General features: G+C 61.5%; 1 protein-coding gene across 6 annotated transcripts; it reads left to right on the forward strand.

Annotated features, from left to right (window-relative positions):
- Window positions 1-108: 108 nt before the first annotated feature.
- Window positions 109-27,894, forward strand: SBF1 (SET binding factor 1). 6 transcript variants are annotated; one of them, XM_058568034.1, is made up of 41 exons: window positions 110-270; window positions 6,876-6,961; window positions 7,465-7,602; window positions 7,812-7,970; window positions 8,055-8,165; window positions 8,799-8,904; window positions 9,032-9,164; window positions 9,267-9,375; window positions 9,465-9,578; window positions 9,692-9,769; window positions 10,127-10,240; window positions 10,320-10,448; window positions 10,532-10,630; window positions 10,728-10,932; window positions 11,008-11,120; window positions 12,121-12,270; window positions 12,589-12,657; window positions 12,735-12,893; window positions 12,966-13,231; window positions 13,352-13,524; window positions 13,607-13,680; window positions 13,758-13,953; window positions 14,083-14,210; window positions 14,838-15,016; window positions 15,123-15,259; window positions 15,368-15,575; window positions 15,825-16,021; window positions 16,106-16,243; window positions 19,928-20,005; window positions 20,310-20,491; window positions 20,568-20,747; window positions 21,194-21,295; window positions 21,372-21,557; window positions 21,633-21,759; window positions 21,840-21,970; window positions 22,041-22,271; window positions 26,309-26,416; window positions 26,511-26,722; window positions 27,421-27,508; window positions 27,582-27,713; window positions 27,796-27,894. In XM_058568034.1, exons 1-41 carry the CDS (start codon window positions 216-218, stop codon window positions 27,892-27,894), a joined length of 5,679 nt encoding a protein of 1,892 aa, XP_058424017.1. In that variant the 5' UTR covers window positions 110-215. The 6 variants fall into 6 exon arrangements, with proteins under 6 accessions (XP_058424016.1, XP_058424015.1, XP_058424018.1 ...); XM_058568033.1 differs by having other exon boundaries at window positions 109-270; window positions 12,735-13,231; XM_058568032.1 differs by having other exon boundaries at window positions 109-270; window positions 15,825-16,243.
- Window positions 27,895-27,973: the final 79 nt, after the last annotated feature.

The raw sequence follows: 27,973 nt of genomic DNA on the forward strand, positions 1-27,973 counted from the left end.
CCCGGGCCCCGCCCACGGGGAGGGTGGGGCGGTGCCGCGCAGGCGCACGGCGCGGCCGGGCGGGCCGGCTGGCTGGGAAGATGGCGGCGGGAGCCCTGGCCACGGCGGAGGAGCGGGCCCGGGGTGTCCGGGGTGCGCGGGCCGGGGCCAGGGTCGGGCCATGAGCGCCCCACCCTCGCGTCGCCGAGCCGCGAAGCCCGCCCGCGCCCCTCGCCATGGCGCGGCTCGCGGACTACTTCGTGCTGGTGGCGTTCGGGCCGCACCCGCGCGGTGAGTGCCAGCCCGCGGCGGTGGCTGAGAGCTGAGAGCTGAGGGCCGGGCCCGGGGACCGGGAAGGGTCCGCCGGCCAGCGCAAGGGTCGTCCGGGCACCTGGCGGCCCGGGGTCGGGGTCAGGGCGGCCCGTGGTCGGAGTCGGGGGTCGGGGCGGCCCGGGGTCGGGGTCGGGGCGGCCTGCCCGAGGTGGACAGGGCGGGGAGACAGGGCGGGCCGAGCCTCCCCGCCACACTCAGGGCCGAACCGGGTCTGGCAGCTCCTTGGCATCGGCCTGGGAGGTGGGAGGGCCCTGGGCGGCTCGGCCTCCGGACTCCCAGTTTGGTGGGATGGGCTCTCGCCGCCTTGGCCGACTGCCGGGTGCCTCTGCCTCCAGGGGCACCATCGTTCGTGCACGCCCCTCCTCTGACCCCCAGTACCTCTGTCTGAAGCCTCAGGCCCCGTGCGGGGCGTCTGGGGTCCAGGAGGCTTGGTGGGATGCAGAAGAAGGAGGGGATTGAGGAACTGCTTTACGAAGAGGTAGTGTTTGAGCTGGAACTCGGAGGACTTCAGGAGGAAATGTGGGGAGGAGAGAGAAGAAGAGCATTCCTGGCAGAGGGCCTGCCGTCCTCATGCCTGCAAGCCAGTGTGGTGACTGGTGCCGATGTCCAGGAGGTCCTGTCTAGGGTCAGCGCCTGTGTCTGAGAGCCCCTTCAACCCAGGGGGTAGGAGAGAACGGAGCTTGACAATGACATCAGCAACAGTCGTGGAGACAGCAGTGTTGAGGAGTGTGCTCACTGTGCCAGGCCCTGCACAGCCCTGTGTGTGCACGGTCTCCCTTCTTCCTCCCAGCAGCCCGCCGAGGTTTGCCTGCTATTGCCTGCATCCGTGGAGCGGAGTCAGGGCAGAGAGGTTGACTGCCTGGTTTGAGCCCCCACAGAGGGGCCAGGATTCACACCCAGGCTAACCCAGAGCCAAGATCTGGGCTCAAATCCCAACTGCAAGGGGGCAGTGGGTGTCAGTGGTAGAGGTGAGGGTGGCTGTGTGGTCAGGCTAGGGGTGAACCTTGAGCCTGAAGGAAGGGTGAGCCCCCCAGTCTACCCTGCTTCTTGTCAGCCCAGCCGCCACTGTCACCATCCAGGACCCGGACTTTTTCTCTTTGCCTTTTTTCTTGCTGAGCCTCCACCTGCTGGGCCCTGTACACTCCAGACCCTCCTCAGTGCCCTCTCACTCAGTACTTGTTCCTCCTCTCTGCTCTCGTCTGTCCGAGCATCCATCCCTGGACACTCTCAGTCGTAAGTGTATCTTTCCCTCCAGAAAAGTCGTTCTTGCGGGCAAGGACCAGTCGTCTTCATCCCCCAGTCTGCACGGGGCAGGCTCACTGTCAGTGTTGTGCAGGCCCGTGGAGGGAAAGCTGTCGGCTCCAAGGCACGTGTTGGGGGGCAGTGAGGAGGCCATGCCACCTGGAGCAGAGGGGCGCACGGGGTCCAGGGAAACAAGGCTGACGGAGGGGCTGCCCCAGTGTGAGGGCCCCTGGGGGGCATGAGCACAGCGGGCTTGGAGGCTGATGATGCTGAGGGCAGTTTGGGGAGGGTCTGAGGAGGCAGAGGCCAGCTGAGAGGCGTGCTGATGGTACTGACAGTAGGAGTGGGGAGTTGAGGGTGAATGTGAGGTAAGTGAGAGGGGGCATGGGTGGGCTCCATGACAAGCTGCCTGTGCCATGTGTGTGCTTTCTGCTAGAGCCACATGTATGGTGGATACCCCAGGGTGTGTGGCCTCTGAGCAGGACGGGGGAGAAGGCTGGAGCCCGCAGTGCCTGCTCACCCTGAGTGGTGGGAAGGAGTGATTCCCAAGCTGTCTGCTGCTACAGGAGTAGGGGGCCATGGAGCCACCTAACCACTGCTTTCCAGGGTTGGAGCTGGTCAGCTGTGGGCTGGCCACCCAGCCTCAGGGCCTTCCTTGGCAGGACTCGTCCATCCCTGTGATGAACAATTCCTCAGGCTGGCGCCCTGGCCGTGGGGCTGAGGGCAGAGCCAGGTGGTGGGGGGAAGCCTGAAGAAGAGGAGCACCGGTAGTGGGGGCGTGGTGGGCAGCTAGCGGTTCCTGCTTTGCCGCTTGATAGCTCTGTGGCCTTGGGCCAGTCTTTCAGCTCTCTGCGCCTTGGTTTCCTCATCTGGAGATGGATGAGTCCCACAGCCCTCCCGTGCTGGGCACAGACACAGTGGGGGACCCCTGCATGCTGGCAGGCCTAGGATATCAGAGCAGGGATGCGGGGTCTTTCGGGTTCGGTGGCGGGGGTAGGAGTGGTGGATGTCTTGTCGTCCTTGGCCTGGATCTGGACATCCTGTCCGGAGCTGCTGGATGCAGGGCCTGAGTGCAGAGTCCTGCCTGAGGGAGCGTCCAGTTTCGTGGTTACTACCTGGTGGGTCTTGCCCGGCAGGAGGGTGGGGAGGGGGCCGGGCGGGACTTACCTCATCTCAGAGGATGCAGGCCCTTCCCGGGTGAGTAGGGGGAGCTCCTTCACTAGGGATATGGGGTTAGCACCTTCTGCACCCTGGGTCGGGCCCTGGGGACATTGCAGGGGCCAGACAGACTACCCGTGCCTAGCTCCTGGCCCTGGAGGGCCCTGACAGTGGTCAGCTGATTTAACACAGCATGGCCAGTGCCAGGGTGTGTCTTCAGGAGGGAGAGATGCACTTGACCTGACCAGGCGGCTGAGTGCATGTCTGCCGGGGGAGAGGCTGGACGCCTCCATGCTGGAGTCACCCCCTTGCCTCTCCAGCGTCTGAGGAGAAGACCTTCCATGCCTGGCCTGGCCTCGCTCAGTCCTGACTGTGCTGAGCTGGCCACATTCCTGGGCCCTGTCTACTCTCCCCACCCTTGTCTCTGCCCTCCTTCTGGAGCAGGTTGGGGCTGTTTGAGATGGCCTCAGCTTGCTCCCAGTCCCCACCCTGGGGAGCCCGAAGGGTCCAAGGCCTTGGGTCAGAGCCAGTCTGGTCTGATTGGGGGGAGGTTGGGGAGGACCACTCGAGAGGCTGCAGTCCCTCTGCACGTCTTGTCCTGGTGGCTGGCTGGGGATGGCCTGCGTGTTGAGGTTTGGGTGGCTGGAGCAGCAGGAAGGTGCCGTCCTTCCTTCACCCTTTTCCTATAGCTAGGCTTGTCCCGGGGCATGTGCACTGGGGTGTGTGGAGGGGCGGGAGGGGCCAGCAGAGGAGGCTGCTGTCCTCCCTTGCCTGTGCCCACAGCGCATGCTGGCCCAGGCCGGCCCTCCAGGCATCGGAGCCTGGCACTGGTGACGGCTGCTGCCAGCAGATGACAGAACGTGTGCTCTGTGTTCTCCCGCCCCTCATTCAGGCCCACAGCCGCACAGGGCTGGCTGCGGGGACATGGCTGCAAGAGGAAGCTCTTGTCCCCATCTGTGTCTCAGGGGACCTTGGTGCTCTTCCTCTTGGGGCCCCCCAAAGAGCCCCGCCCTGTCTTGCATGGCTGTGCCGGTTGGATTAGTCCTGTCACTGTGGGGTGGGGGTGGGGGTGCCCTCTGTCCTGTCTGCCCCAAGGTGGGGGCAGCTCTAGTGGGGCAAGGAGTTCAGCCACTGCAGGTCACTTACATGGCCACAAAGGCTCGAGTGGGCAGGGGACACTGGGAAATGTGGCAGGACTGCCCCTCCCCCCCACGCAGGCCAGCAGCCAAGTTGCAGCCTGGCCCCTGCTGGCACAGAGCTGAGGTGTGGGCTGGGGTCTCAGAGAAGGGTCAGGGAGAGACCAGAAGTCAGGGCCTTTCCATGGGGTGCCCTTCTGGGGAGGGCCTGCAATGTCCTGGAGCGCCCTGGGGCTCCGGAAACTGTCCTGCACTTCCAACTGAGGAAGCTGTTTGCTTGTGGGGTGTGAGTGGGGCTGGGTGTGGGAGGCTGGTGGTGTAGCCGGCTGTGTGCATTCAGCCCTAATTAGGCTGTGGTCTGTGCCAGGCACAGGTGCCGCAATGGATCCAGAGGCGTAGCTTCTTGCTCATGGAGCTCCTGTCTGGCCCAGCTAGCCAACAGGTGCGCCAGGAATCACAGAGAGGTGTGACAGAGGGAGGGAGGTCCTGGGGGGTCCTACTGCAGGCCCCAGGCTTAGGCAGAGTGCAGAGAGCTGCCTAGAGGAGGGGAGACTGTGCTGGGACCTGAAGGCTGAGGTTGGGGACATCATGGCCCAGAGAAAGAGTCACTTGCGCACCCTGCCCAGCCACCTGCCCCCAGAGGCAGTTGGGACAGCTCAAGGAAAACTTCCAGTTGGTTCTTCAGAGGGCGGAGCCTGCAAGTGGGAGTTGACGCTTTACAACGGGGTGGGGAGGGTAGGTGGTGGACAATGGCCAGTCACTCTGCCCACTTCCCTGGGAGGAGAGGCTGCTGAGAGCAGCTCCCTGAAGGCCGCCTGTTCGCCTGGCCTTGGGAGGGAGGCTGCAGGGCAGAGACTGCTGTCCCCATCTACACACAGCCCCCCTTCCTTCCTCTGCCTGCTGCCTCGTGGCAAGAACTGGGTGAGGCCTGGGTGCCAGCCAGGCCTGGGCTCAGATGGTGGTTTGGGGCCACACACAAGTTGGCCCTTGGAGGAGTGGGGAGGAGCGGGAGGAGCGACAGCTCAGGGTGAGCTGGCGGGGGCCTGTCGAGGGTGGGCCTGGAGGGACCCAGGGGGCTTCATCTTGGTGGGCCGTGTGAATGCATGTGTGTAGGTAGGTCTGCCACCAGCAGACATCTGTTCCTCTCCCCCACCTCGTCCTGTCTGCCGCCTCGACTCAGGGTGTCAGTGGTGATGGGGGAGGGGAGCAGGAAGCTGAGGTTTTGTGAGTCAGAGTCATGGCCCCTCACCGCCACCTCCAGCCCGGCAGCAACCTGCCTGATGTTGGCCTCCTTCGCATTGCCTCCATGAGCCTGGAGGGTGGGTGGTCTCCTGAGATTGCAGTTCAGCTCCTCTGCCTTCAGGGGGCCTGGGGAGTGTGTGCTGTTGGGCTCTTGGGGTCTGTTCCCAGTGCCTGTGGGTCCAGGCCTGTGCTCAGGTCCCTGGCTCTGTCTGAAGCTCCTGTGCCCATACAGGTCATGAGTGGACCAAGCTGGCTGGACACGGCACGACATTTCAGCAGGCTTTCAGAGGCTGCACGTGGTGGCTTTCTGGGCCTCAGAGCAGGCCCTTAGAGAGGCTTCATGCTGAGTGCCCTGCCTGCACCCACCTGCCCCTGCTCTTCTGCTGGTGTGGGTGGCACTGTTGAGGCTGGTTCGAGCAGAGGGTGGGCACATCCGTGCCTGGGGACCTGGGTGTCGTGTGTGGGAGTGAAGATGGGGAGACTTTTGTCTTTCCCACTTCATCCTGCTGCCATGCTGGGTGGGAGCTGGAGGAAGAACAGAGACCTGTGTCTATCCTCCACGCATCCTGTGAGGTGAGTGGTCCCCTGACATGGCCCTTGTCAAGCTTCCTGGTTTGGCTCTGTAGGGGGTGAACAAGAGGCAGGGGCCTCCAGCTCACCCCACCAGTGTGGACTGGATCTGAGAGCAGTGCCCTGTGCGTGGAGTGGGGGAAGGTGACCAGAGAGGACTTGGTGTGCCATGGGGTTCCAAGGAGTAGAGGCTGGTCTCTGGGGAACACATTGGGAGCTAGCAGTCTGGGGATGCAGCGTGCCAGAGGCACAAACAGGGACATCGGCCTTCTGTCCCCCAGCCCCTGGGCCTCCTCCCTGGCCCAGGGGACCAGAGCTGGGCTGCACTTGGCGCCCCTGGTCTGTGGGTCTATGCATGGTGGCCATTGCGAGCAGGGAGCCGGCCTGTGTGCCTCCTTGAGTGCTCAAGAGCCCGTGGGGCGCTCCTTCAGTGGGCATCCTGAGACCAAGTCCCTGTCCTTCCTGCCAGCTGCCAACCCTCTCTGGGACGTGCTGGCTGTCTTCTGGGACCTGTGCTGGACCTGCTTGTCTCTGAGGCAGCAGGGACAAGCAGCAGTTTGGGGCTGTGGGCATGGGTGGTCTCCCCCCGGCATAAACAAGGTGTGAGACCTCTGCACCTCTCGAGGGGGCCCAGGGCTGGTGGGTAAGGCGGAGCCAGGGAACGGTACTAGGTGCTGAGCAGGGTGCCCACTGTCCTCCTGGTGCTTACCATCCTGCAGGCCCAGGGGGTCATGGGGGCCAACTGTCTAGGCTGGGGTTGGCTTTGGAACTGTCCGGAACTATTCTTCCCCTCGATGGAGGGGCATGTGCTGGGCAGTAGGGCTGGCGTGCTGGCATGCTGCAGGTTGGAGGTGGGTTCTGGCTGGGGGTGTTGACGGGGGGGGGGGGGTCTGGGAGTGAGGGAGGAGCAGGGAGTGCCCCCAGGGCCAGAGCTTTTGTGCTCTTGATGCCTGGTCTAGCCAAAGGCTTGCAGGGACCCCGATCCCACAGCAGGGGCCTCTCTCTGTGCCCTCTGGTGGCCTCTCCTCACAGGACTATTTTTAAAGAAATGATAGGTCTGGGAGCTGAGGCGGTTCTGGTGGCAGAGGAGGGCGAGGCTGAGTGGAACGTTTCCAGCCGGGGGCCCTGAGGTAGCCATCCGAGACCGTCGAGGCTCCTGACTGGGTGTCAGTGTGGGACGTGGTAGGCGCTCTGACCACCTGCTCCTGTCCTCAGGGAGTGGGGAAGGCCAGGGCCAGATCCTGCAGCGCTTCCCAGAGAAGGACTGGGAGGACAACCCATTCCCCCAGGGCATCGAGCTGGTGAGTGGGGAGGCTCCCCCAGAGTGTCGAGCTGGGGACTGGGAGGTGCAAAGATGGTAGGGGGCAGGTGGGGGCCAGCTGCCGGGGGGCCAGGCCAGCAGCCCAGCATTTGTCCCTCCAGGACTGTGAGGAGCCTCTGTGGTGCCCAGGCCCCGCTGGGTACAAGATGTCTGAGCTGCTGCGGAGGGCAGAGGGCGGAGGGCACTGGCTTGGCTGGCAGGGTGCTTGGTGCCTACGTCATGTTATCTTGTCCCTTTCTCATGATGGTGGGGACCGCGTCCTGTGTCACAGGGTCCTTACCCCACACAGTGAGGCCAGAGGCTGTTATTCCTTTTTATGGGAGGCGGGCTGAGGTCCAGGAGGTGAGACACCCTCAGGGTCGCAGAGTGAAGTGCTGCCTGCTTTGCTGGAACCTGGTGTCCAGGTCCTGGCTGTGCAGACGCTAGAGGGCCGGGGGGGCAGAGGGAGCTGAATGCTTACCCCTGACCCCTCCTGCCCTGCAGTTTTGCCAGCCCAGTGGGTGGCAGCTGTGTCCTGAGAGGAACCCACCAACGTTCTTTGTTGCTGTCCTCACCGACATCAACTCTGAGCGGCACTACTGCGCCTGCTTGACCTTCTGGGAGCCGGCAGAGCCCACACAGGTCAGCTTGGGGGCTCGGGGTGCAGCCCGCATGGGCTGAGTTTCTCTGCCTCTGCCCCTGGGTGTGTCTCCCTATGTGTGACTGGGCCTGACATCCCAACCCCATGGAGACTGGAGTTCCCGGAGAGCCGGTCTCGTCTGAGTCACTTGTGTCATCCTGGGCTTGTGGGACATGCCTGAGCGCCAGGCAAATGGGGCTTCTCTCCACAGCAAGCAGTGTGCACCGAGGATGCTGCTGAGAGGGAGGAGGATGTGGATGAGGGAGGCCCAGTGCGACTGTCACCTGCAGCACCTGGACCGCCCGGCCAGCTGTTCGCTCCCAAGACACTGGTGCTGGTGTCTCGATTGGACCATGCAGAGGTGTTCAGGGTGAGGTGGGCAGCCAGGGCACGGGCAGGATATGTGGTGTCCCCACTGGCTGTGCTGCCATTACCCAATCTCTGGTCCTTGCAGAACAGCCTCGGTCTCATCTACACCATCCACGTGGAGGGCCTGAACGTGGGCCTGGAGAATGTGATTGGGAACCTGCTCACATGCATCATCCCCCTGGCCGGGGGCTCGCAGGTGGGTCTTGGGGGCAACCGCCGTCCACCCGCAGTCATGGGCCCTCCTGGTGGCCACGGCTGTGGGGGTGGGACCTGGTAGGCACTTGGAGTCAAGACTAGGCTGAACACGGACCCAGGCCTTGGACGCTCTCCTGCATCTTGGTGCTGCCGTCACCCATCATCTTTTCTCGGCCCTGCCTGCTCGCCTGCGTGTCCCATGTCTCGCCTGGCTCTCTACCTGGCATCCCTCAGTTTCTGTGTCCTCTCGCTCCTTGGGTTTGCCTGTCTCTGGATGTCGGTGTCAGCTTATCTGTCTGCTCCTTGGTCCATGCCCCCATGTGCGGGTGTCTAACTGTGTTTCTCTGCCTGTCTGTCCTGTGCAGCTGGACTCTGTTGAGGATGGAGTGGTACGGATTCTTTGTTTCTTCTGCCCAACCAGGCCCCGCCCCTGCCCCAGTCAGAGGCCTTGAGTTCTCTCTGCAGCACTGCTTGGCCAGAGGCTGGGCGTGGCCTCTCCCCTGTGCCATGCCGCCAGTCCCGGCCAGTCCCACTTCGGGGTCTGTCAGTCTACCAGGCCCACCTGAGGCCACAGAGCTCTGGGTGGACACAGGTCTGCTCGGAGCACTGAGTGTTGGTCCCTCTCTTTCCACAGAGAACCATCTCGTTGGGGGCTGGCGACCGGCAGGTCATCCAGACCCCGCTCACCGACTCGCTGCCCATCAGCCGCTGCAGCGTGGCCCTGCTCTTCCGCCAGCTGGGTGAGCCCACCCGTCCCCACCCTGCACAGCCCCCCCCCCCCCCGAGGACTGGTGGTCAGAGGTCAGGGTTCTCACTCTGCCTGTGGTGGACGCCCAGGGCTCCTCTAAGCCTGTCCTCTCCCTTTAGGCATCACCAATGTGCTGTCTTTGTTCTGTGCTGCACTTACGGAGCACAAGGTGCTCTTCCTGTCTCGGAGCTACCAGCGGCTCTCGGATGCCTGCCGGGGACTCCTGGCGCTGCTGTTCCCTCTCCGATACAGGTGCCCACTGCCCGGCCCCTCTGCCCTGGCCCCTCTGCCCGGCCCCTGCACCTGGCGCCATTCTCTGTGGGGCTCACCGCACTGAGCCCCGGCCTGTTGCAGCTTCACCTACGTGCCCATCCTGCCGGCACAGCTCCTGGAGGTCCTCAGCACGCCCACCCCCTTCATCATCGGAGTCAACGCGGCCTTCCAGGCAGAGACCCAGGAGCTGGTGAGGGCTGTGGTTTGTGTCTGCCCTGCTGCTCCAGGCCTTGCTGACTGGCCTGTGGGTCCCTGACCACTTACTCCCTTTGGTCACAGCTGGACGTGATTATTGCTGATCTTGATGGAGGAACGGTGACTGTCCCCGAGTGTGTGCACATTCCACCCCTGCCAGAGCCACTGCAGAGTCAGACACACAGTGTTCTTAGCATGGTGAGGCGGGGCCAGGGCCTGTAAGAAAGCCAGGGTGGAGCCCCTTGGCAGCACGGGGAGCCCAGAGCCTGGGGTTGGCATGCAACTGACCCCGCTCCTCTCTGCTCCTGCAGGTCCTAGATCCAGACCTGGAGTTGGCAGATCTCGCCTTCCCCCCACCCACGACATCCACTTCCTCCCTGAAGATGCAGGTGCAGGGCCCCCCACCTTGTGCCCTCTCTTTAGGTCTGTGGCCGCTGGTGGCCAGCTGGCAGTGCCGAGCCCACTTTGTGGCCACCTCTTCTGGGCTGGTCGCAGGAGGCTGCGTAGGGGGAGTAAGCCTCTGAGGGACCTGTGCAGGACTGCTTGTTGGCACTGAGTCTTAGAGGAATCACCGTGGCTTTGTATGGAGGAAGGTTGGAGGGACAGGAGGGGGTGCGCAGGTGCCTGGGGAGGCCTGGGCAGGGCGTAGACGGGTGGGTTTGAGTGAGAGGAGGTTGAGCCTGGGGTGGGCGCAGGGGTGTACAGGAGCTGGGCCTGGCGCTCACCTGCCCTCGCCTGTGCCTCAGGACAAGGAGCTGCGTGCCGTCTTCCTGCGGCTCTTTGCTCAGCTCCTGCAGGGTTACCGCTGGTGTCTGCACATGGTCCGCATCCACCCAGAGCCTGTCATCCGTTTTCATAAGGTGGGCCTCCAGGTGGGGGCGAGGGTGGAGGCGGCAGGAGGTAGATGCCCGAGAAGCTGACCTCCTGATGTACCCCCAGGCAGCCTTCCTGGGCCAGCGTGGGCTGGTGGAGGATGATTTCCTGATGAAGGTGCTGGAGGGCATGGCTTTTGCAGGCTTCGTGTCGGAGCGTGGGATCCCTTACCGCCCTACAGACCTATTTGATGAGGTGCACCCCTGCCCCAGCTGGGAGGAGCCCCCGCCACCCCCTCCTCGCCCAGCCAGCCCACTTGACCCTGCCTCCTCCCCCAGTTGGTGGCCCACGAGGTGGCACGGATGCGGGCGGATGAGAACCACCCCCAGCGTGTCCTGCGTCACATCAAGGAACTGGCGGAGCAGCTCTATAAGAATGTACAGCAGGCAGCACGAGGGGGTGGGCTGGCCTAGCAAAGTCACTGTGCTGTACCAGCCCTGGGCTGCTTGCCCACGCCTGCCTGTGTCCCCCCAGGAGAACCCGTACCCCGCCGTGGCTATGCACAAGGTGCAGAGGCCAGGGGAGGCCAGTCACCTGCGGCGGGCGCCCCGGCCCTTTCCCCGGCTGGATGAGGGCATGGTGCAGTGGATCGTGGACCAGGCCACGGCCAAGATGCAGGGTGCACCCCCAGCTGTGAAGGCAGAGAGGAGGACCACCGTGCCCTCGGGTCCCCCCATGAGTGCGTAATGGGGAGGGGGCGCCCTGAGCACGGCCCAGGGTTGGTTCAGGTGTGAGTGCATTCTCTGCTCCCCAGCTGCCATACTGGAGCGGAGCAGTGGGCTCCATGGCAACAGTGCACGCAGGCTGGAGGTGGTCCGAAACTGCATCTCCTACGTCTTCGAGGGGAAGATGCTTGAGGCCAAGAAGGTGAGGGTGCTCAAGGAGTGCTGGGGGCGCTGGTGAAGGGGAAGCCCGTGTGCCAGGGTGGGTGCTCTGACCTGGGGTCAGGGCAGCGTCTCTCAGAGGAGCCCTGGCCTTTGTTCACCTGCCAGCAGCTGGAGGGAGCTGGGCTGGCAGGAGGGGCAGGTGGACAGTAGGTCTCAGGTCTCCCGTCCATCTCAGCACCGCTGGACGGGGCCTGCTGGGAGGCTTAGCGAGAGGGATTTACTTCAACTTTTAAATATTCAGAACACCCTAAAGGTTTTTAGTATTAAGGTTCTCCTTCATCCTCACGAGAAAAAAGGTGTAGACCCACACATGTCATTCTTTTTTTTTAAGTTAGTAGAAAATGGAACCCACTTACACGCTTCTGTGCTTTGTGGTGTTCGTTAACACCTTGAGGTCTCACAACGGCCAGTTTGAATCTGTTTTGTGTTTCATGGCTGTGTGGTCCGCTGTGAGGCACCTAGTTCTTCCACCAGCCCCTTATTGGGGACCTGCGGGGTTCCCAGGTGTTTTACAAGGAATAGTAACAACAGAGCAAGCAAGCAGCCCTTTCTGCAGCGTGCCCACTGCCAAGCCAGCCGCCAGCTCTGTGTTAGGCTCATATTTTCTGGACACTGAGGCCCTGGCGAGCCAAGTGCTAGAGCTCAGGGTTGTGGGGCCTCACTCCAGAGCACGTCTGTGCAGTGGCTTGTGAGCGTGCAGCCTTGGTGTCCTCCTGTCTCCATCTTCCTGAGCTTTTGTGTGTGCAGAGCTGGGCCCACTAGAGGTGTTAGTGAAGCCCCCGAGTCTGGGCACACCTCCTGGACAGTCCCTGGGTCCCTTCTGTGCTTGGAGCCTGGGCTCTGGCCTCCCAAGTGCCCACTGCCCTCCCTCCTGGGCTCTGTGCCGGGGCTTTCCCCCTGCCTCGCTCCTGCCCTCGGGGCGCAGTTGGATGGGTCCTGCATAGGCTGGTGCCCTTAGCCCTGTGTTCCCCTGGCTCCAGCTGCTCCCTGCTGTGCTGAGGGCCCTGAAGGGGCGCGCGGCCCGCTGCTGCCTCGCCCAGGAGCTGCACCTGCATGTGCAGCAGAACCGGGCGGTCCTGGACCACCAGCAGTTCGACTTCGTCGTCCGCATGATGAACTGCTGCCTGCAGGTGAGGTTGGGCCCCGCTCCTGCCAGCGGTGTGGCCTCGGGTGGGGGCGGGCAGAGGTGCCTCAGTCTACCCTTGAGGGTGTGTCTTCTGGCAACACTGACAGCTGGGGAGACCCTGGTCTGCGGGTGGGGATGGTGGGTAAGAACCCTTGTTGGAGGTGGGTGCTGGGGTTTCCTGCCCTGAATCTCTGAGCAGCCCTGGGGGGCTGGTGCAACAGGTTCAGGGACAGTGGTGGGATGTGCTGCTCTGGCGGTGGTGCCAGTCAGGGTGTGACGGGTGTGGGGCGAGGGTTCCAACGGGCTCGTGGTTCTGCCGCAGGACTGCACCTCCCTGGACGAGCATGGTGTAGCAGCTGCTCTGCTGCCCCTGGTCACAGCCTTCTGCCGGGTGAGTGCTAGGGTGGCCCAGGTGTCCCCTCCAGCCCCCTCCTGCTGCACCCAATGACTCCCACCTGGCCTCTGCAGAAACTGAGCCCGGGGGTGACGCAGTTTGCGTACAGCTGCGTGCAGGAGCACGTGGTTTGGAGCACGCCGCAGTTCTGGGAGGCCATGTTCTACGGGGATGTGCAGACCCACATCCGAGCCCTCTACTTGGAGCCAGCCGAGGACCGAGACCCCTCCCAGGTATGGGGGGACTCCCTGGCCCTGGGGGATGGGGGCCGGCCTGGCCCTGGCTCATCCTTGGTGCTGCGGCAGGTCAGGGAGGTGCCTGCACAGGAGGACGAGCGCTCCGCCCTGGACGTGGCGTCCGAGCAGCGGCGCCTGTGGCCGACCCTAAGCCGTGAGAAGCAGCAGGAGTTGGTGCAGAAGGAGGAGAGCACGGTGTTCAGCCAGGCCATCCACTACGCCAACCGCATGAGCTACCTGCTGTTGCCCCTGGACAGCAGCAAGAGCCGCCTGCTGCGGGAGCGCGCAGGGCTGGGTGACCTGGAGAGCGCCAGCAACAGCCTGGTCACCAACAGGTGGGGGCCAGGCCTCCGTGGGCCCTGGAGGGTGGGGGGGCTCAGGATGGAGTGGGGCCTGGGTGGGACAGGTCTCGGGTGGAGTGGGTCTGTGCCCACCGTGCCCCCTCCCTGGCCCAGCATGGCGGGCAGTGTGGCGGAGAGCTATGACACGGAAAGCGGCTTTGAGGATGCAGAGACCTGTGATGTGGCCGGGGCTGTGGTCCGCTTCATCAACCGCTTTGTGGACAAGGTCTGCACAGAGAGTGGGGTCACCAGCGACCACCTCAAGGGGCTGCATGTCATGGTGCCAGGTATGGGGGGGTCTGGGCATGGAAACACTCCCTCAGATGGGCGGGCGTGGGGGCCCAGGGCGTGAGGACTGCTCTCCCCCAGACATCGTCCAGATGCACATCGAGACCCTGGAGGCCGTGCACAGAGAGAGCAAGAGGCTGCCCCCCATCCAGAAGGTGAGTGAGGGCTGGACGGGGCTGTGGGCTCCAGGGCCCGGGCTGTGTCCTGAGGCTCTGCTCCTGTCCCCGAGCAGCCCAAACTGCTGCGGCCGCGCCTGCTGCCTGGTGAGGAGTGTGTGCTGGATGGCCTGCGTGTCTACCTGCTGCCAGACGGGCGAGAGGAGGGCGCGGGGGGCAGTGGGGGGGGGCCCGCACTGTTGCCAGCTGAGGGCGCCGTCTTCCTCACCACATACCGGGTGATCTTCACGGGGATGCCTGCTGACCCCCTGGGTGAGCCTTTGAACCTTTCTTCTGCCCCTACCCTCCGCTTACCTTCCAGCGCCCACCTCCCCGGGGCCCCCCATAGCTCTGGGATCCCCTCCCCTCCTGTCCCCCTGACTCTGCCCGGCCTGTTATAAGTGGGGGAACAGGTGGTGGTCCGCTCCTTCCCGGTGGCTGCGCTGACCAAGGAGAAGCGCATCAGCGTCCAGACCCCCGTGGACCAGCTTCTGCAGGATGGGCTGCAGCTGCGTTCCTGCACGTTCCAGGTCAGGCCAGGGGCATGGGGCGTACTGGGAGGGGCCTCCTGGGGAGGCCTCTTGGGAGCTGCTGGAGTGGGGTTGGGCCCCACTGGTGCTGGGTGGGCTGTGGCTGTCACTAGTCTGCAGGCACCTGAGCCCTCAATCTTGTTCTTACGAGGCAGTGTTAAGCTGGATTTCCCTTGTGGCGCTTGTGATTCCTGCTTCTACATGGGAGTCGCTATGCGTTACTGTTTCCTTAGGGGGGCCCTGATCCTGGAGCCTGTGTCTGGAGTGTGCTGTGCAAGCCCAGCACAACTGAAACTTACACAAATAAAGATGAAACACCATTAAAGATTGGGTTCGTTGGCCTAATGGCCACGCTGCAGCATGGCAAGCGGCCCCTCCGCGTGCCCTGTCCTCAGGAGGACATGCCATGCCAGGCCCCAGGGTGTCCACAGCTTGATGGAGAGGCGAGGTTGGCCACCCTCCTCCCAGGGGCCCATCTGGCCTCAGGGTCCTCCCTTGTCCATCCTGTTTGGAACGCCTGAGTTCCAGTGACATGGCATGGGGGTGTCCATAGGCTCGCCTGCCTCTGTGGCTGGGGCCCAGACCTGAGAACTCCCCAGACCTCTGAGGGCCTTGTGTCTGACACAGCTGCTGAAGATGGCCTTTGACGAGGAGGTGGGGTCCGACAGCGCCGAGCTCTTCCGCAAGCAGCTGCACAAACTGCGGTACCCGCCGGACATCAGGGGCACCTTTGCGTTTACCCTGGGCTCTGCCCACACACCTGGCCGGCCGCCCCGTGCCACCAAGGACAAGGGTCCTTCCTTCAGGTGTGGAGCTGGGCCCAAGGCCAGGGCACCTGTCCCTCTCAGAACCGCTGCATGCATGTCCCCATATCCATTCTGCTCATCTCTGCTGACCCTGCACGCCTTCCAGGACCTTGTCCCGGAACCTCGTGAAGAATGCCAAGAAGACCATCGGGCGGCAGTATATCACTCGGAAAAAGTACAACCCCCCCAGTTGGGAGCACCGGGGCCAGCCACCCCCTGAGGACCAGGAGGATGAGATCTCAGGTAGGGTCGTGGGAAGCCCTGGGTAGTCTGGATGAAGACCCTGTGTAGAGGGCTAGGGGGCCTGGGCTATCTGTGGGTGACAACCCCTGTGTGCCTGGCCCACCCCAGTGTCGGAGGAGCTGGAGCCCAGCACACTGACCCCCTCCTCGGCTCTGAAGCCCTCGGACCGCATGACCATGAACAGCCTAGTAGAGCGGGCGTGCTGCCGGGACTACCAGCGCCTGGGTCTGGGCACGCTGAGCAGCAGCCTGAGCCGCGCCAAGTCCGAGCCCTTCCGCATCTCTCCAGTCAACCGCATGTACGCCATCTGCCGCAGGTGAGGGCAGCTGGCGTCGGGGCCATGCCACGGCTCCTGGCAAGACGGAACAAGGAGGGACAGGGCAGAAGGCTACAGGCCAGCACAGCCACCGTCTGCAGTCAGGTGGCCTCTAGGAGGCCACAGAGCTGGGGGGGCACCTGGTCAAGGGTCCAGGAGTGCCATTGGCCTGTGAGTAGGGAGAGAGCCACTCTGTGTGCTCCCTGTCACCTGTGAACTGCCTGACCCTATTCATCTGCGTGCTCACAGCTACCCCGGGCTGCTGATCGTCCCCCAGAGCGTCCAGGACAACGCCCTGCAGCGTGTCTCTCGCTGCTACCGCCAGAACCGCTTCCCTGTGGTCTGCTGGCGCAGCGGGCGCTCCAAGGCCGTGCTACTGCGCTCAGGGGGCCTGCACAGCAAGGGTGTGGTCGGCCTTTTCAAGGCCCAGAACGCACCTTCTCCAGGTACCCTCCCTTGTTCCTGCTGCCGTGCCCTGTGCCCACCCTGCTCTGCTTCGGCTCCGGCTCCAGCTCTGCCTCCTTCCCCAGGCCAGTCCCAGGCAGACTCCAGCAGCTTGGAGCAGGAGAAGTACCTGCAGGCTGTGGTCAGCTCCATGCCGCGCTTCACCGATGCGTCGGGACGCAACACCCTCAGCGGCTTCTCCTCGGCCCACATGGGCAGCCACGGTGAGGGGTGCTCGAGGGTGGGAGGACTTTTGGGGGGTTGTGGAGGCATTTATGGAGGGCAGGCTGGTGAGGGGGCAGGATGTTTGGGCTGTGGGACCAGGTAAGTGTCCTGAGGCCCTGCTGTGACCACTCCTCTCTCCCACCCCACCTCAGCCAAGCTCCTTGACCTCCTCGTCTTCTCTGCCTGTGGCCTCCAGGGCCTCCAAGTCACTGGACACAACCCTCGAAACCCCCATCTGGTCCCCATCCCTCCTTCGTCTTGCCCCTCCTCAGTGTCTCCCACGGCATCACTGTGGCTCACCCTCCATTCAGGCATCTGCTGAACCTTACTGCTTGGCTCTGTCCCTCCCATCTGTCCTGGCCCCTTGGGCCTTGTCTGCGATGATCTCCCCATCCCTCTCTCCATCGTGGGCACCCTTAACACACACTGGGCCCGCTGCCCCCAGGTGGATCTAGGCCCGTAAGGACCGTCCCCACCTCTGTCCACACTCAGCCTGCCCATAAGCTGGCACCTCTTCTGATGACCTTCTGTCCTGTGCAGTGGGGTCCTGTTGTCCCAGTTTGCAGAGGAGGCACCAGGCCTGGGAGGTCAAGGTCTGGGCCCAGGGGCCATCAGCAGGTTCTGTCCCTCGCCGCTGGGGCACTGGTGTGGGGCAGCCCCCAGAGATGCTTGGTGATGCGAGAGAAGGTGTACTGATGTCCTTTAGAAGGTGGATGGCCCCTGTAGAGGGGGTCCCTGGCCTCCTGGAGTGACAGGCGGGGACCCTGTTGGGGAGGCGAGCCATGTGGGTGCTGGGCACTGAGAGAGGCTTCCAGACAGGAGAGGACGCCCACGAGGGCCCAAAAGGCATGCAGGCCACAGTGTGTCAAGTGGTGGGAGGGTGTGTCAGCAGGGTGGCCTCCTCCTCCAGAGGTCTCACTCCAAGGCCGTCACCTCTCCTGCATCCTGCTTACACCCCACTGACGCCATCTACTTCCTCCTGACCCCGTCCTCGCCTACCTGACCCTGTCTCCCGCATCTGACCCTGTTCTCCCCTATCTGACCCTGTCTCCCCCATGTGACCGTGTCTCCCTATCTGACCCTGTCTCCCTATCTGACCCTGTCTCCCCCATCTGACCCCGTCCTCCCCTACCTGACCCTGTCTCCCCCATCTGAACCTGTCCTCCCCTGTCTGACCCTGTCTCCCCCATGTGACCGTGTCTCCCTATCTGACCCTGTCTCCCTATCTGACCCTGTCTCCCCCATCTGACCCCGTCCTCCCCTACCTGACCCTGTCTCCCCCATCTGAACCTGTCCTCCCCTATCTGACCCTGTCTCCCCCATGTGACCCTGTCTCTGCATCTGACCCTGTCTCCCCCATCTGACCCTATCTCCCTGTCTGACCGTGTCTCCCTATCTGACCCTGACCTCCCCCTTTCTCGCTCTGACTGATCCCATCTCCCCCCCGCCCTTTGTCTTTCCCATCTGACCCCTCCTCACCCCCCCATCTCAACTGTCTGACCCACCCCCACCCCATCTGCAGCTTACCCCATCCCCAGCTCGCCCCGTCTCCCCTGCCCACCCCTCTAGATTCTCACTGATGCTCTGGCCCTGTCTGGTCATCCTCTTGGTTTGGCTGATAGATGCTGGGGTTCTCGACTCAAGGTTTGGTCCTCAGACTTGTGACTCCAGCCACTGTCCAGCCCATGTTGGACCTCTGTGTCTGGAGTCTGGTGTCTGGCAGCCTCTCATTCTGTGCTTGGAGGTCTCATCTCCCCACTGGAAGCATGAGGTCTAGGAGGCTGCCCACGCCAGGCCTGACCGTGGCACAGACACTGGCCCAGCCTGCCCTCTCCCCCGGGCTGTACCTCAGCAGAGGTAGTGACAGTGTCCACCTGGGACCTTTGGTGGGCGTGAACAAGTTTACGCCACACCTGGAGCCGTCCTGGCCGTCCTATGCTCAGAGTTGGTAGACATCACACGACGGGTCCCTTCTGTGAGATCCTCCCCACACCCTGGGTGGTGCAGATGCCACACCGGGGCTCGCTGCTCAGACCTTCCTGGTTCCTTCCATCCCTCACACTCATCTGCGTTTTTCTCTGCTGCTGCTTCAGCTCCCAGACACGCTGGGTGCACGGGTGGGTTTTGGGGCTGATGGCACTACCCACGGGCCGAGCCTTCTAGAAGCCCAGGTGTCGTCCTTGATTCTTCCTGCTCTGCCCACCCTGAGCCTGTGAGCTGACAGCCTAAGTCTGCAGTCCTCCCTGCGGCCAACTGCCCCCACCCTGGCCCAGGCCACTCCTGCCTGCTCCAGAGGGCTTCCTGGTGGCCCCGCTACCTCTTCCTGTGGCAAGAGGGGCTCCAGACCAGAGAAGGGCCTTCGTCCTTCCTAGTGGGGCCTGAGGAGCGTCTCCTGCACACCCCACTCCTGCCCCACCACGGCACTTCCTTTGTTGCCTGAGCGCAGCTTCCGTCCCTCTTGAACCTGTAGGCCTCTGCTCACGCTGCACGGCACTCTGAGCTCCATCTGTGTCTGTCGTTACCACTTGCTGGCACTGGGGCCAAGGGGTCCAGGAACAGGGGCGGCCAGTCTGCCCTCGTGAATGCCGTCTGCCCTTGAGGACACAGACCTTACCTTCTCTCGTTCCTCTGCCAGGAATATTGCTCTCTAGTTTGAGTGGCTGTTGGTTTTCCAGACACCAAAGTCCATCATTAAGTACGTTTTCCAGTTAAACTGTCTTTCTGCCTTCCGCCCCTTCCAGAGGTTGAGTGGCACCTGTATTCAGGAGAGCGGGGCCCTCCCTGTGGAGTCCTGCGTCCCCCAGTGCCTGCATCTTCCCCTAGTTTTCTTGGGCATCTCTGACCATACCCAAAGCTCACTGGTGCTGCCTCCTGGTGTTCCCCAAGTTCAAGGCATGGGCTGCCCTCCTCATTGCCCAGGGGCATACAGGGGCTCTGTTCTCCTCAGCTGTACACAGGCTTCAGTCCAAGCTCTGTCCATGTCAAGGTCACGCTGTGTGCTGGCTGTGGGTGACCATGCCTCCTGCTCGCAGCGGGTGGGCTGGCGTTGTGCTTGTCTGTGGTGATTGCTGTGGTGGGCAGGGGACAGTGCCCTGCTGCCCTCTCTGCAGAGGCACTTGAGCCCTGGGCAGAGACCACCGTGGAGCATCCTCGTGGGCTTCCTGTGCCTCCAGGCTGGGCCTGGCCCTCACAGGTGGGCAGCACCACGCAGCCTGGCGCTGCCCTGGGGCTCGGGCCTGCCTGCGTCCTGGACTAAACTACCCTCTGTGGTTCCAGGCTGGGAGTTCCCAGGCCCTGGGCCTCCTCTTCTCCAGGCCGCGTCTTATGGCCTGTCCTGCCACTGTGTGCTGGGCAGGCACCTGGTGGCTGTGTGCCATTAGCAGCTCTGGGCAGTGCCCATGGGGACCGCGGGCATAGGACTGGGCCATGGAGGAGGCATTTGAAGGAGAGCCCAGTGTTCCTGCCTCTCCTCTGACCCTTCCTACCTGCCACCAGGCCCTCTGCTTCCTGGCCTGCCCTGGGGGCCCACATGGCCTTGGTGCTGACCCCTGCTATCTTGGGCCCCTGGGGGGGTTGGTGGGACCCCAGCTCTGCACCCGGCTGCTTTGGGCTGCAGGCCCCCTACGTTGGGCACACTGCAGACCTGGGGCCAGGCCTAAGGCTTCTCTCTGCTGTGCCCCCAGTGCCCAGCCCCAGAGCCAGGGTCACCACGCTGTCCAACCCCATGGCGGCCTCGGCCTCCAGACGGACTGCTCCCCGAGGTACCGTACCAGCAGCGCAGGCCAGCTCCCCCACACCTGGCACTGACAGCCCCCTGTGACTGAGTAGTTGCAGGCACTAACGTCCCCCAGACCTGGCACTAACGGCCCTATGTGATAGACCAGCATAACCCAGTCCTCCCCACAGCCCTGGGCACTAACAGCCTGATGCCCCGGCTCCTGACACTAATGCAGGCACAGGCCCCGCTGGGGTCCCATCGACCTCCCCAACCCCACCCTGAGAGCTCAGCCCCAGGTAAGTGCTGTCCCAGCCCTGTTTGGGTGCTCACCTGGTTTCTCTGTGCAGGTAAATGGGGCAGTGTCCGGGCCAGTGGGCGCAGTGGTGGGCTTGGTGCCGACGTGGGCTCCCGGCTAGCAAGCAGAGACATGCTGAGCCCCCCCCAGGCCAATGGGGCCCCCCCTGACCCAGGATTTTTGCGGCCCCACCGTGCAGCGCTCTACATCATTGGGGACAAAGCGCAGCTCAAGGTGACTGGGCTGGGGGCATGGGGCCAGGTCGGGGCACAGGGCCTGGGCGTGTCTCACTGTGGCCGGCCTCCTCCAGGGTGTGCGGCCAGACCCGCTGCAGCAGTGGGAGCTGGTGCCCATCGAGGTGTTTGAGGCACGGCAGGTGAAGGCCAGCTTCAAGAAGCTGCTGAAGGCATGTGTCCCAGGCTGTCTCGCTGCCGAGCCCAGTCCGGCCTCCTTCCTACGCTCGCTGGAGGACTCAGAGTGGCTGATCCAGGTCTCTGCGCTGCCCCCACTGTGACCGAGGGCGCCTGCCTGGGTGCTGGGCCCCCCACTCACCCAGAGCCAAGGGTGGGATGAGGTCTTGGCTTGCTTGTGTGATGGTGTTGAGCCCTGGGAGGGGGTGACAGCCACTTCCCGGCAGTGGTACCTGGACAGCGGAGGGAGGCTGGGGCCCTCTGTTTTCTGTCGGGGTGGGGCTGGGCATCTCAAGGACATGGGGCGCCTCTTGAGTCCTGGGGGGTGTGGGAGGGCTGGAGGAAGCCTTGGTTAGCACGCAAGAGCGTTTGTCTGGCGCTGTACCCACCTCGTAGGCTGCCCCTGGGTGCGGTGCCCACATGGCTGCTGCTCCTGTGGACAGTGTAGGTCTCGGGGGCCTGGTCAGGTGCTAGGGTCCAAGGGTGCCGGCTCCGGGAGGTACTGAGGGGCTGCTGGTCCCTGCAGATCCACAGGCTGCTGCAGGTGTCGGTGCTGGTGGTGGAGCTCCTGGACTCGGGCTCCTCCGTCCTGGTGAGCCTAGAGGACGGCTGGGACATCACCACCCAGGTGCGTTGTGGGTTGCAGGGCCGGAGTGGGCTGGGGTCCCCTGGGTACCCTCCTGACCAGCTGGTGGTGCCAGCAGGTGGTGTCCCTGGTGCAGCTGCTCTCAGACCCCTTCTACCGCACCCTGGAGGGTTTCCGTCTGCTGGTGGAGAAGGAGTGGCTGTCCTTCGGCCATCGGTTCAGCCACCGAGGGGCCCACACCTTGGCCGGGCAGAGCAGCGGCTTCACGCCTGTCTTCCTGCAGTTCCTAGACTGCGTGCACCAGGTGAGCAGGTGGCCACGGCGGGGGACTGTGCATGCTGACCCATCCCCCTGGCCCCTGACCGGTGACCCTGTACAGGTCCATCTGCAGTTCCCCATGGAGTTTGAGTTCAGCCCTTTCTACCTCAAGTTTCTTGGCTACCACCATGCATCTTGCCGCTTCCAGACCTTCCTGCTCGACTCGGACTATGAGCGCATCGAGCTGGGTATGGGGTGCAGGTGGGCGCGGGTGGGTGGGGCACAGGCGGGGGGGCCTGGGGCCAGGGCTCAACACTGCCCCTTGCAGGGCTGCTATACGAGGAGAAGGGGGAGCGCAGGGGCCAGCAGGCATGCAGGTCTGTGTGGGAGTACGTGGACCGGCTGAGCAAGAGGACGCCCATGTTCCACAACTACATGTACGCGCCTGAGGACGCAGAGGTGAGCTGGGGCCTGGGTGGGGCAGGCGGGCTCCTCCCGGCCCAGCTCCTCACGCCAGGCCTGCCCCCAGGTCCTGCGGCCCTACAGCAATGTGTCCAACCTGAAGGTGTGGGACTTCTACACAGAGGAAACGCTGGCCGAGGGCCCCCCCTACGACTGGGAGCTGGCCCAGGGGCCCCCCGAGCCCCCAGAAGAAGAGCGGCCCGACGGGGGCGCTCCCCAGAGCAGGCGCCGCGTGGTGTGGCCCTGCTACGATAGCCGCCCCCGAGCCCAGCCCGATGCCATCTCACGCCTGCTGGAGGTACGCTCAGCCCCCCGCACTTCCTGACACCGCGAGGGTGTGCGTGTCAGTCCAGCGGCCCTGCCGTTCCCCTACCCTGTGAACTGCCTACCGGCCTGCAGTGACTCTGCCCCTGTTGCCCTGCCCCGCCCCAGTGCCTGTTCACAGGCAGTGGTGACCAGAGGCTGTTGTCATGGTCTTGGGATGCGGCTTCTTTGCTCTGGGCACGTGTGGGGTCAGCCCTAAGGGAAGACAGGGTTTTCCCAGGAACTGTTCCTCTCCTCTGCCAGACTGCTGCACCCACTTCCTGGGTGCGCCCAGCTGTCAAGGCCATACCGAGGTCCATGGTGGCTCCAGGTCCAGCCTGCCCCTCCCTGCCTGATGTGAGCAGTGGCTCTTCTGAGTTCTCTCCTGCCCCATGCCCCCTTCAGAGAGAGATGTGCCTGTGGGAGTGGAAGCGTGGGGTTGACCGTTAGGCCTCTCTTGCCTTCCCTCTGCCATCCTTGGTGGGCATGTCTGCTCAGCCTTGATTCAGGATCCAGTGGGGCAGAGACCCCTGGGAGAGAGAAGAAAGCCCCCTGAGCTAGGGGGTCGGGGCTGGGGCGGTATGGAGGGCAGCAGTCCAGTGGCCAGAGTTCTCCACAGCCGCCGAGCAGTCAGAAGGCTGTGGCCTCAGCTCCAGACGAGAGGGAGATTTGCACTCCCCTCCCCACCTTGGCTGTGGATTTTGGGGTATATCTGAGCATCTTAGAGCTTCTGTTTCCTTGTGGGGAAAGTAGGATGCTGATTTCTACCTCTCAGGGCCGTGGTGAGGTGTAAACAAGTAATGTATCTCGACGACCCAGCGCTAGGCCTGGCTTGAGGGCACCTGTCACCCAGGGGTTGGGGGAGCACAGGGCCTTGGTTTTGTGAATGAAGGTGACCCACAAGCATGGAGAGCAGAGGAGAGTCCCTCTTTATCTCTGGGAACAGTCATTGTCTTGGAGTCAGCTTAGTCTGACGTGAATTGTGCCCCTCAGCTTCTGAATTGTGCCCCAGCCCCCATGTGGCATTATTGTCTGTACTTTACTTTTGCCTGCTCTGTGTCTTTACGTTTAAGTTGAGTTTCTTGTACTCGGCGTGTGCTGGGTCTTCTTTTTATCTATTCTGACAGTTTCTGTCTTTCATTGGAATTTTTAGTCCATTTGCACTTAATTGTTGATGTGGTTGGTTGAAACCTAGCTTCTTGTTATTGTTTTCTATTTGTCTCATTTTTTTTTTTGTGAGGAAGATCGGCTCTGAGCTAACATCTGCCAATCCTCCTCTTTTTGCTGAGGAGGACTGGCCCTTGGCTAACATCCGTGCCCATCTTCCTCCACTTTATATGGGACGCCGCCACAGCATGGCTTGACAAGTGGTGCATTGGTGCGCGCCTGGGATCCGAACCGGCAAACCCCGGGCCGCCACAGTGGAGCACACGCATTTAACCGCTTGCACCACCGGGTCGGCCCCATTTGTCTCATTTTTTGCTCCTTTCTTCCTTCTGTGTTTTTCCCCCTAACAATTGAGTGTTTTTTAGTATTCCACGTGATCTGCTTTGTTTGGCTTTTGAGCTGTCCCTGTGTTCTTTCGTGGTTGTCAGGCTGTGATCACAATCTGTCTTGATTATGGGGCCCCCTCCCCTGCAGGAACCACACACTCCTGTCACCCCTTTCTGCTCTTCATGCTGTTGTCACACATGTATTATGTTTGCTTCAAATAGTCAACTTTGGGGTCGGCCTTGTGGCTTAGCGGTTGAGTGCACGCGCTCTGCTGCTGGCGGCCCGGGTTCGGATCCCGGGCGCGCACCCAGGAACCGCTTCTCTGGCCATGCTGAGGCCGTGTCCCGCATGCAGCGACTAGAAGGATGTGCAACCGTGACATGCAACTATCTACTGGGGCTTTGGGGGAAAAATAAATTAATTAAAAAAAAAATAGTCAACTTTGTTTTAAAGAAATTAGGAAACGAGGAAAAAGCCTTCTGTATCTGCCATTTCCAGTCTTCTGCACTCTGTGGATCTGATCTGTATCACTTCCCTTTAGCCTGAAGACTGTGTGCTTGTCGTGCAGGTCTGCCCGTGACAGACCCTCAGCTTTGGTTTACCTGAAAATGTCCATTGTCCTTTATTTGTTAAAGGGTGTCTTCTTTGGATATAGAAGTCTAGGTTGACAACTTGATACTCAGCAGTTTGAAGATGTCCTTGTTTTCTGGCTTGCATTGTTTCTGATTGAAAGTTGGTGCTCATTCTTGCCCTGTAAACTGTGTATAATGTCCCCTTTTTTTCTCTGACTACCTTTAAGATGTTCTCTTCATCTTTGGTTTTGGCAGTTAGACCATCAAATGGTTTTTCTTTGTCTTCATCCTGCTTGGAAGCTCTTTAAGCTTCTTAGATCTATGGAATGATAGTTTTCATCAAATTTAATATATTTTAGGCCATTATTTCTTTAAAAAGTTTTTTCTGCACAATCTCCCCCTTCTTTTCTTCTGGGACTTTATTGTCCCCTACGTCACTGAGTCTGCTTGTTTTTTCCCTCTAGTCTTTCCTCTCTGCAGTTCGTTTTGGATGGTTTCTATTCTCCTATCTTCAAGTTCACTGCTCTTTTCTTTCTTATGTTTAACATGCTCTTAAGCCTGATGAATTTTTCACTTTAGATATTGTATTTTTCAGCTCTAGAATTTCCATTTTCTTTAATATTCTCTGTAGAGATTCCCCATCTGCTCAACTGTATGTCCATCTTTTTCTTTAAATATTAAACATATTTATAATAACTGTTTTGAATTTCTTGTATGTTAATTCCAATTGCTATTTCATTTCTCAGTCTGTTTCTTTTAACTTTCCCCCCAATATGGCTCTTACTGTCCTGCCTTTTTGCTTGTCTAATAGATCTTTTTGTAAGCTGGATATTGGTCTGCATTGTTGAGGATCAGGATTGTGTTGTCTTCCTTTAGAGTCTTGGGTTTTATTCTTGCAGACAGTTAATGAACTTGTGGGTCAGCTTGATCTCTTCAAGGGTTGTTTTTAATCTTTGTTAGGGCAGCTCTAGAGAAGCCGTTACTCTAGGTTTAGAGGAGCCCTTCTCCAAAGATAGGGCCTCTTCAGGGTTCAGTTGAAGGTTTGGTGTCTTCAGAAGGTGTCTCCACTCTGGCTGTTTGGAATTCCTACATCTTCCCGCATTGTGTTCTCGCCAGAATTTGGATTTAGCTCACAGCTTCTTAGTAGCTGCTCTCTGCCAAGCCTTGCGATATCTTGCCTTGCACATGGCAATTAAATTTGGCCAAAGACTCAAGGAGGCTTCTCTGTCAGTTTCTAGAGCTCCTGCTCTGTGCCATTCCCTACTCTCGTACACCGCCCTGCGGAGCCACGTGTGTCAGCCTCCCAGAGCTTCCCACCTCTGCCGCCTCAGCTCATCAAGACCCAGTGCTCTGCTCCAGCTCCACCTCCCTGCACACTGGCCAGGCAGACAGCTGGGGCGATTGTAGGGCTCCCTGGTATGGTCCAATCTCGGGGTCTCGGCACTGCACTGCTGGCTGTCCGACACCTGGCAACTGCTGCGTCCTAGTCTCGTCCAGTTCCATAGTCGCGTGTGGCGGGCAAGCTAGTCAGGGACTAGTTCACTTTGCCGTCAGAAGTCACCCGTGTTTCTGTGTTTAAGTCAGCTGGCAGTTTCATTGTTGCTCTTTTGAAGAGAGCGTGTTTTTTTTCTGGCTGGTTTTGGGATTTCCTTTTTTTTTTTTTCAGTTTTCCTGTAACATCCTGGGGCGTGTGTGTATTCAAGTAATCTTGTTTGGGGTTTGTAGTGCTTCTTGATTATGTTGTTTGATGCCTCTTGTTAGTTTTGTAAGATTTTCAACTGTTGTCTCCAAATACTGATCCTGCCCATCTCCCACCCTGCCTTCCTCCTCTTCAGTACTCCACTTATACGTGTGTTGGCCCTGTTCATTGTCTCGCTTTCTTCTATTTTCCATCCTTTTGTCTTTTCACGTTCCAGTCTGGATATTTTCTTCTGAATAATCTTTTAGTTCACTAATTCTCCCCCAGGAGCTACAGCGGCTGGAGACAGAGCTGGGCCGACCCCCTGAGCGTTGGAAGGACACCTGGGATCGGGTGAAGGCTGCACAGCGCCTTGAAGGCCGGCCAGACGGACGTGTGAGCGGGTGTGGGTGTGGGGTGTGAGGTGGGCTTGCTGCCAGGAGGCAGCAGCTGCCTGCCCTGACACAAGCTGCACCCTCCTGTCCCCCAGGGCATCCCCAGCTCCCTGCTGGTGTCCAGCGTGCCCCACCACCGCCGCTCACTGGGTGTGTACCTGCAGGAGGGGCCTGTGGGCTCCACCCTGAGCCTCAGCCTGGACAGTGACCAGAGCAGTGGCTCAACCGCGTCTGGCTCCCGCCAGGCAGCCCGCCGCAGCACCAGCACCCTGTACAGCCAGTTCCAGACAGCCGAGAGTGAGAACAGGTGTGAGGGGCACCTCCCACTGCAGCATGGACACCTCTGAACTAGGGGGGTTCTGGGCTCCTGCGTGGTCCTGATCAGGGGCAGGTACCTTTGGGGGAGCTTCTAGTTATTTCTTAGGTGAAAGGACTTGTGGGGGAGGCCATAATGGTGGCTGGAGCATAAGCTGCGAGTTGCTGGGGAGAAGCAGGTGGGCTTGGAAGGGGTTTGGGATGTAGAACCAGTGACCACAGCTAGGCTGTGGTGGCTGTGGGATACCCTCTGAGGGCAGGCAAGGTACCAGGTGAGGTTGAAGCAGGTTGCAGGTAGGGCTGGGGCCCAGCAGGCTGTATCCCACCCTTGGGCCTGGAGGGGCCACGTCGCCTCCCCAAACGTGCCTGCTGCATGTTCCTCCTCCTTGTCAGGCAGCATCTGCCCTGCATGTGGGGCTGCTTCCCTGAGTCCCTGAGGCTCTAGTATGGGACCTTCCCCAGTGTCTGTCATGTAAATGGTATGGGGGGGGGCTCTTCTCCATCTCCTCTCTGGGGACGGCCCCAGGGCTTCTCTGCGGCCCTCTGGCCAGATCTCCAGCCTTGGGTCAGTTTGGGGGCAGGGGTCTAGCAAGACCGCCTGGAGCTCGGCGGCCATGGGGGCAACTGCTGGGGTCTGGGCTTGGCTAGGCCCTGATGGCTGGCCTGGCCCGGGTCCTGCTGCGAACTCAGGTCCTATGAGGGCACCCTGTACAAGAAGGGGGCTTTCATGAAGCCCTGGAAGGCCCGCTGGTTCGTGCTGGACAAGACCAAGCACCAGGTGAGTGATCATTGGATGGGGGAGCGGGGCAGGGAGCCGAGGGGGCCCTGCCCTGACTTCCTACCCACCTCAGCTGCGCTACTACGACCACCGCATCGATACAGAGTGCAAGGGCGTCATTGACCTGGCAGAGGTGGAGGCCGTGGCACCTGGCACTCCTACCATGGGCGCCCCAAAGACCGTGGATGAGAAGGCCTTCTTTGATGTGAGCTGCAGCCGGGCGCGGGGGATGGGTGGGGTGTGCTCCATGGGGTCAGGCCCTGGAGTCAGCAACCCGCCATCCCCAGGTGAAGACGACCCGTCGTGTTTACAACTTCTGTGCCCAGGACGTGCTGTCAGCCCAGCAGTGGGTGGACCAGATCCAGAGCTGCCTGTCAGATGCCTGAGCTGCTGTGTGTCCAGCCGTTACAGACCACTAGGGGTGGGCAGGGCCCCCCGCCCATGTTTACAGCCCCCACCCGCGAC

Source organism: Diceros bicornis, chromosome 25 (genome assembly GCF_020826845.1).
Source record: "Diceros bicornis minor isolate mBicDic1 chromosome 25, mDicBic1.mat.cur, whole genome shotgun sequence".
Taxonomy (NCBI): Eukaryota; Metazoa; Chordata; class Mammalia; order Perissodactyla; family Rhinocerotidae; genus Diceros; species Diceros bicornis.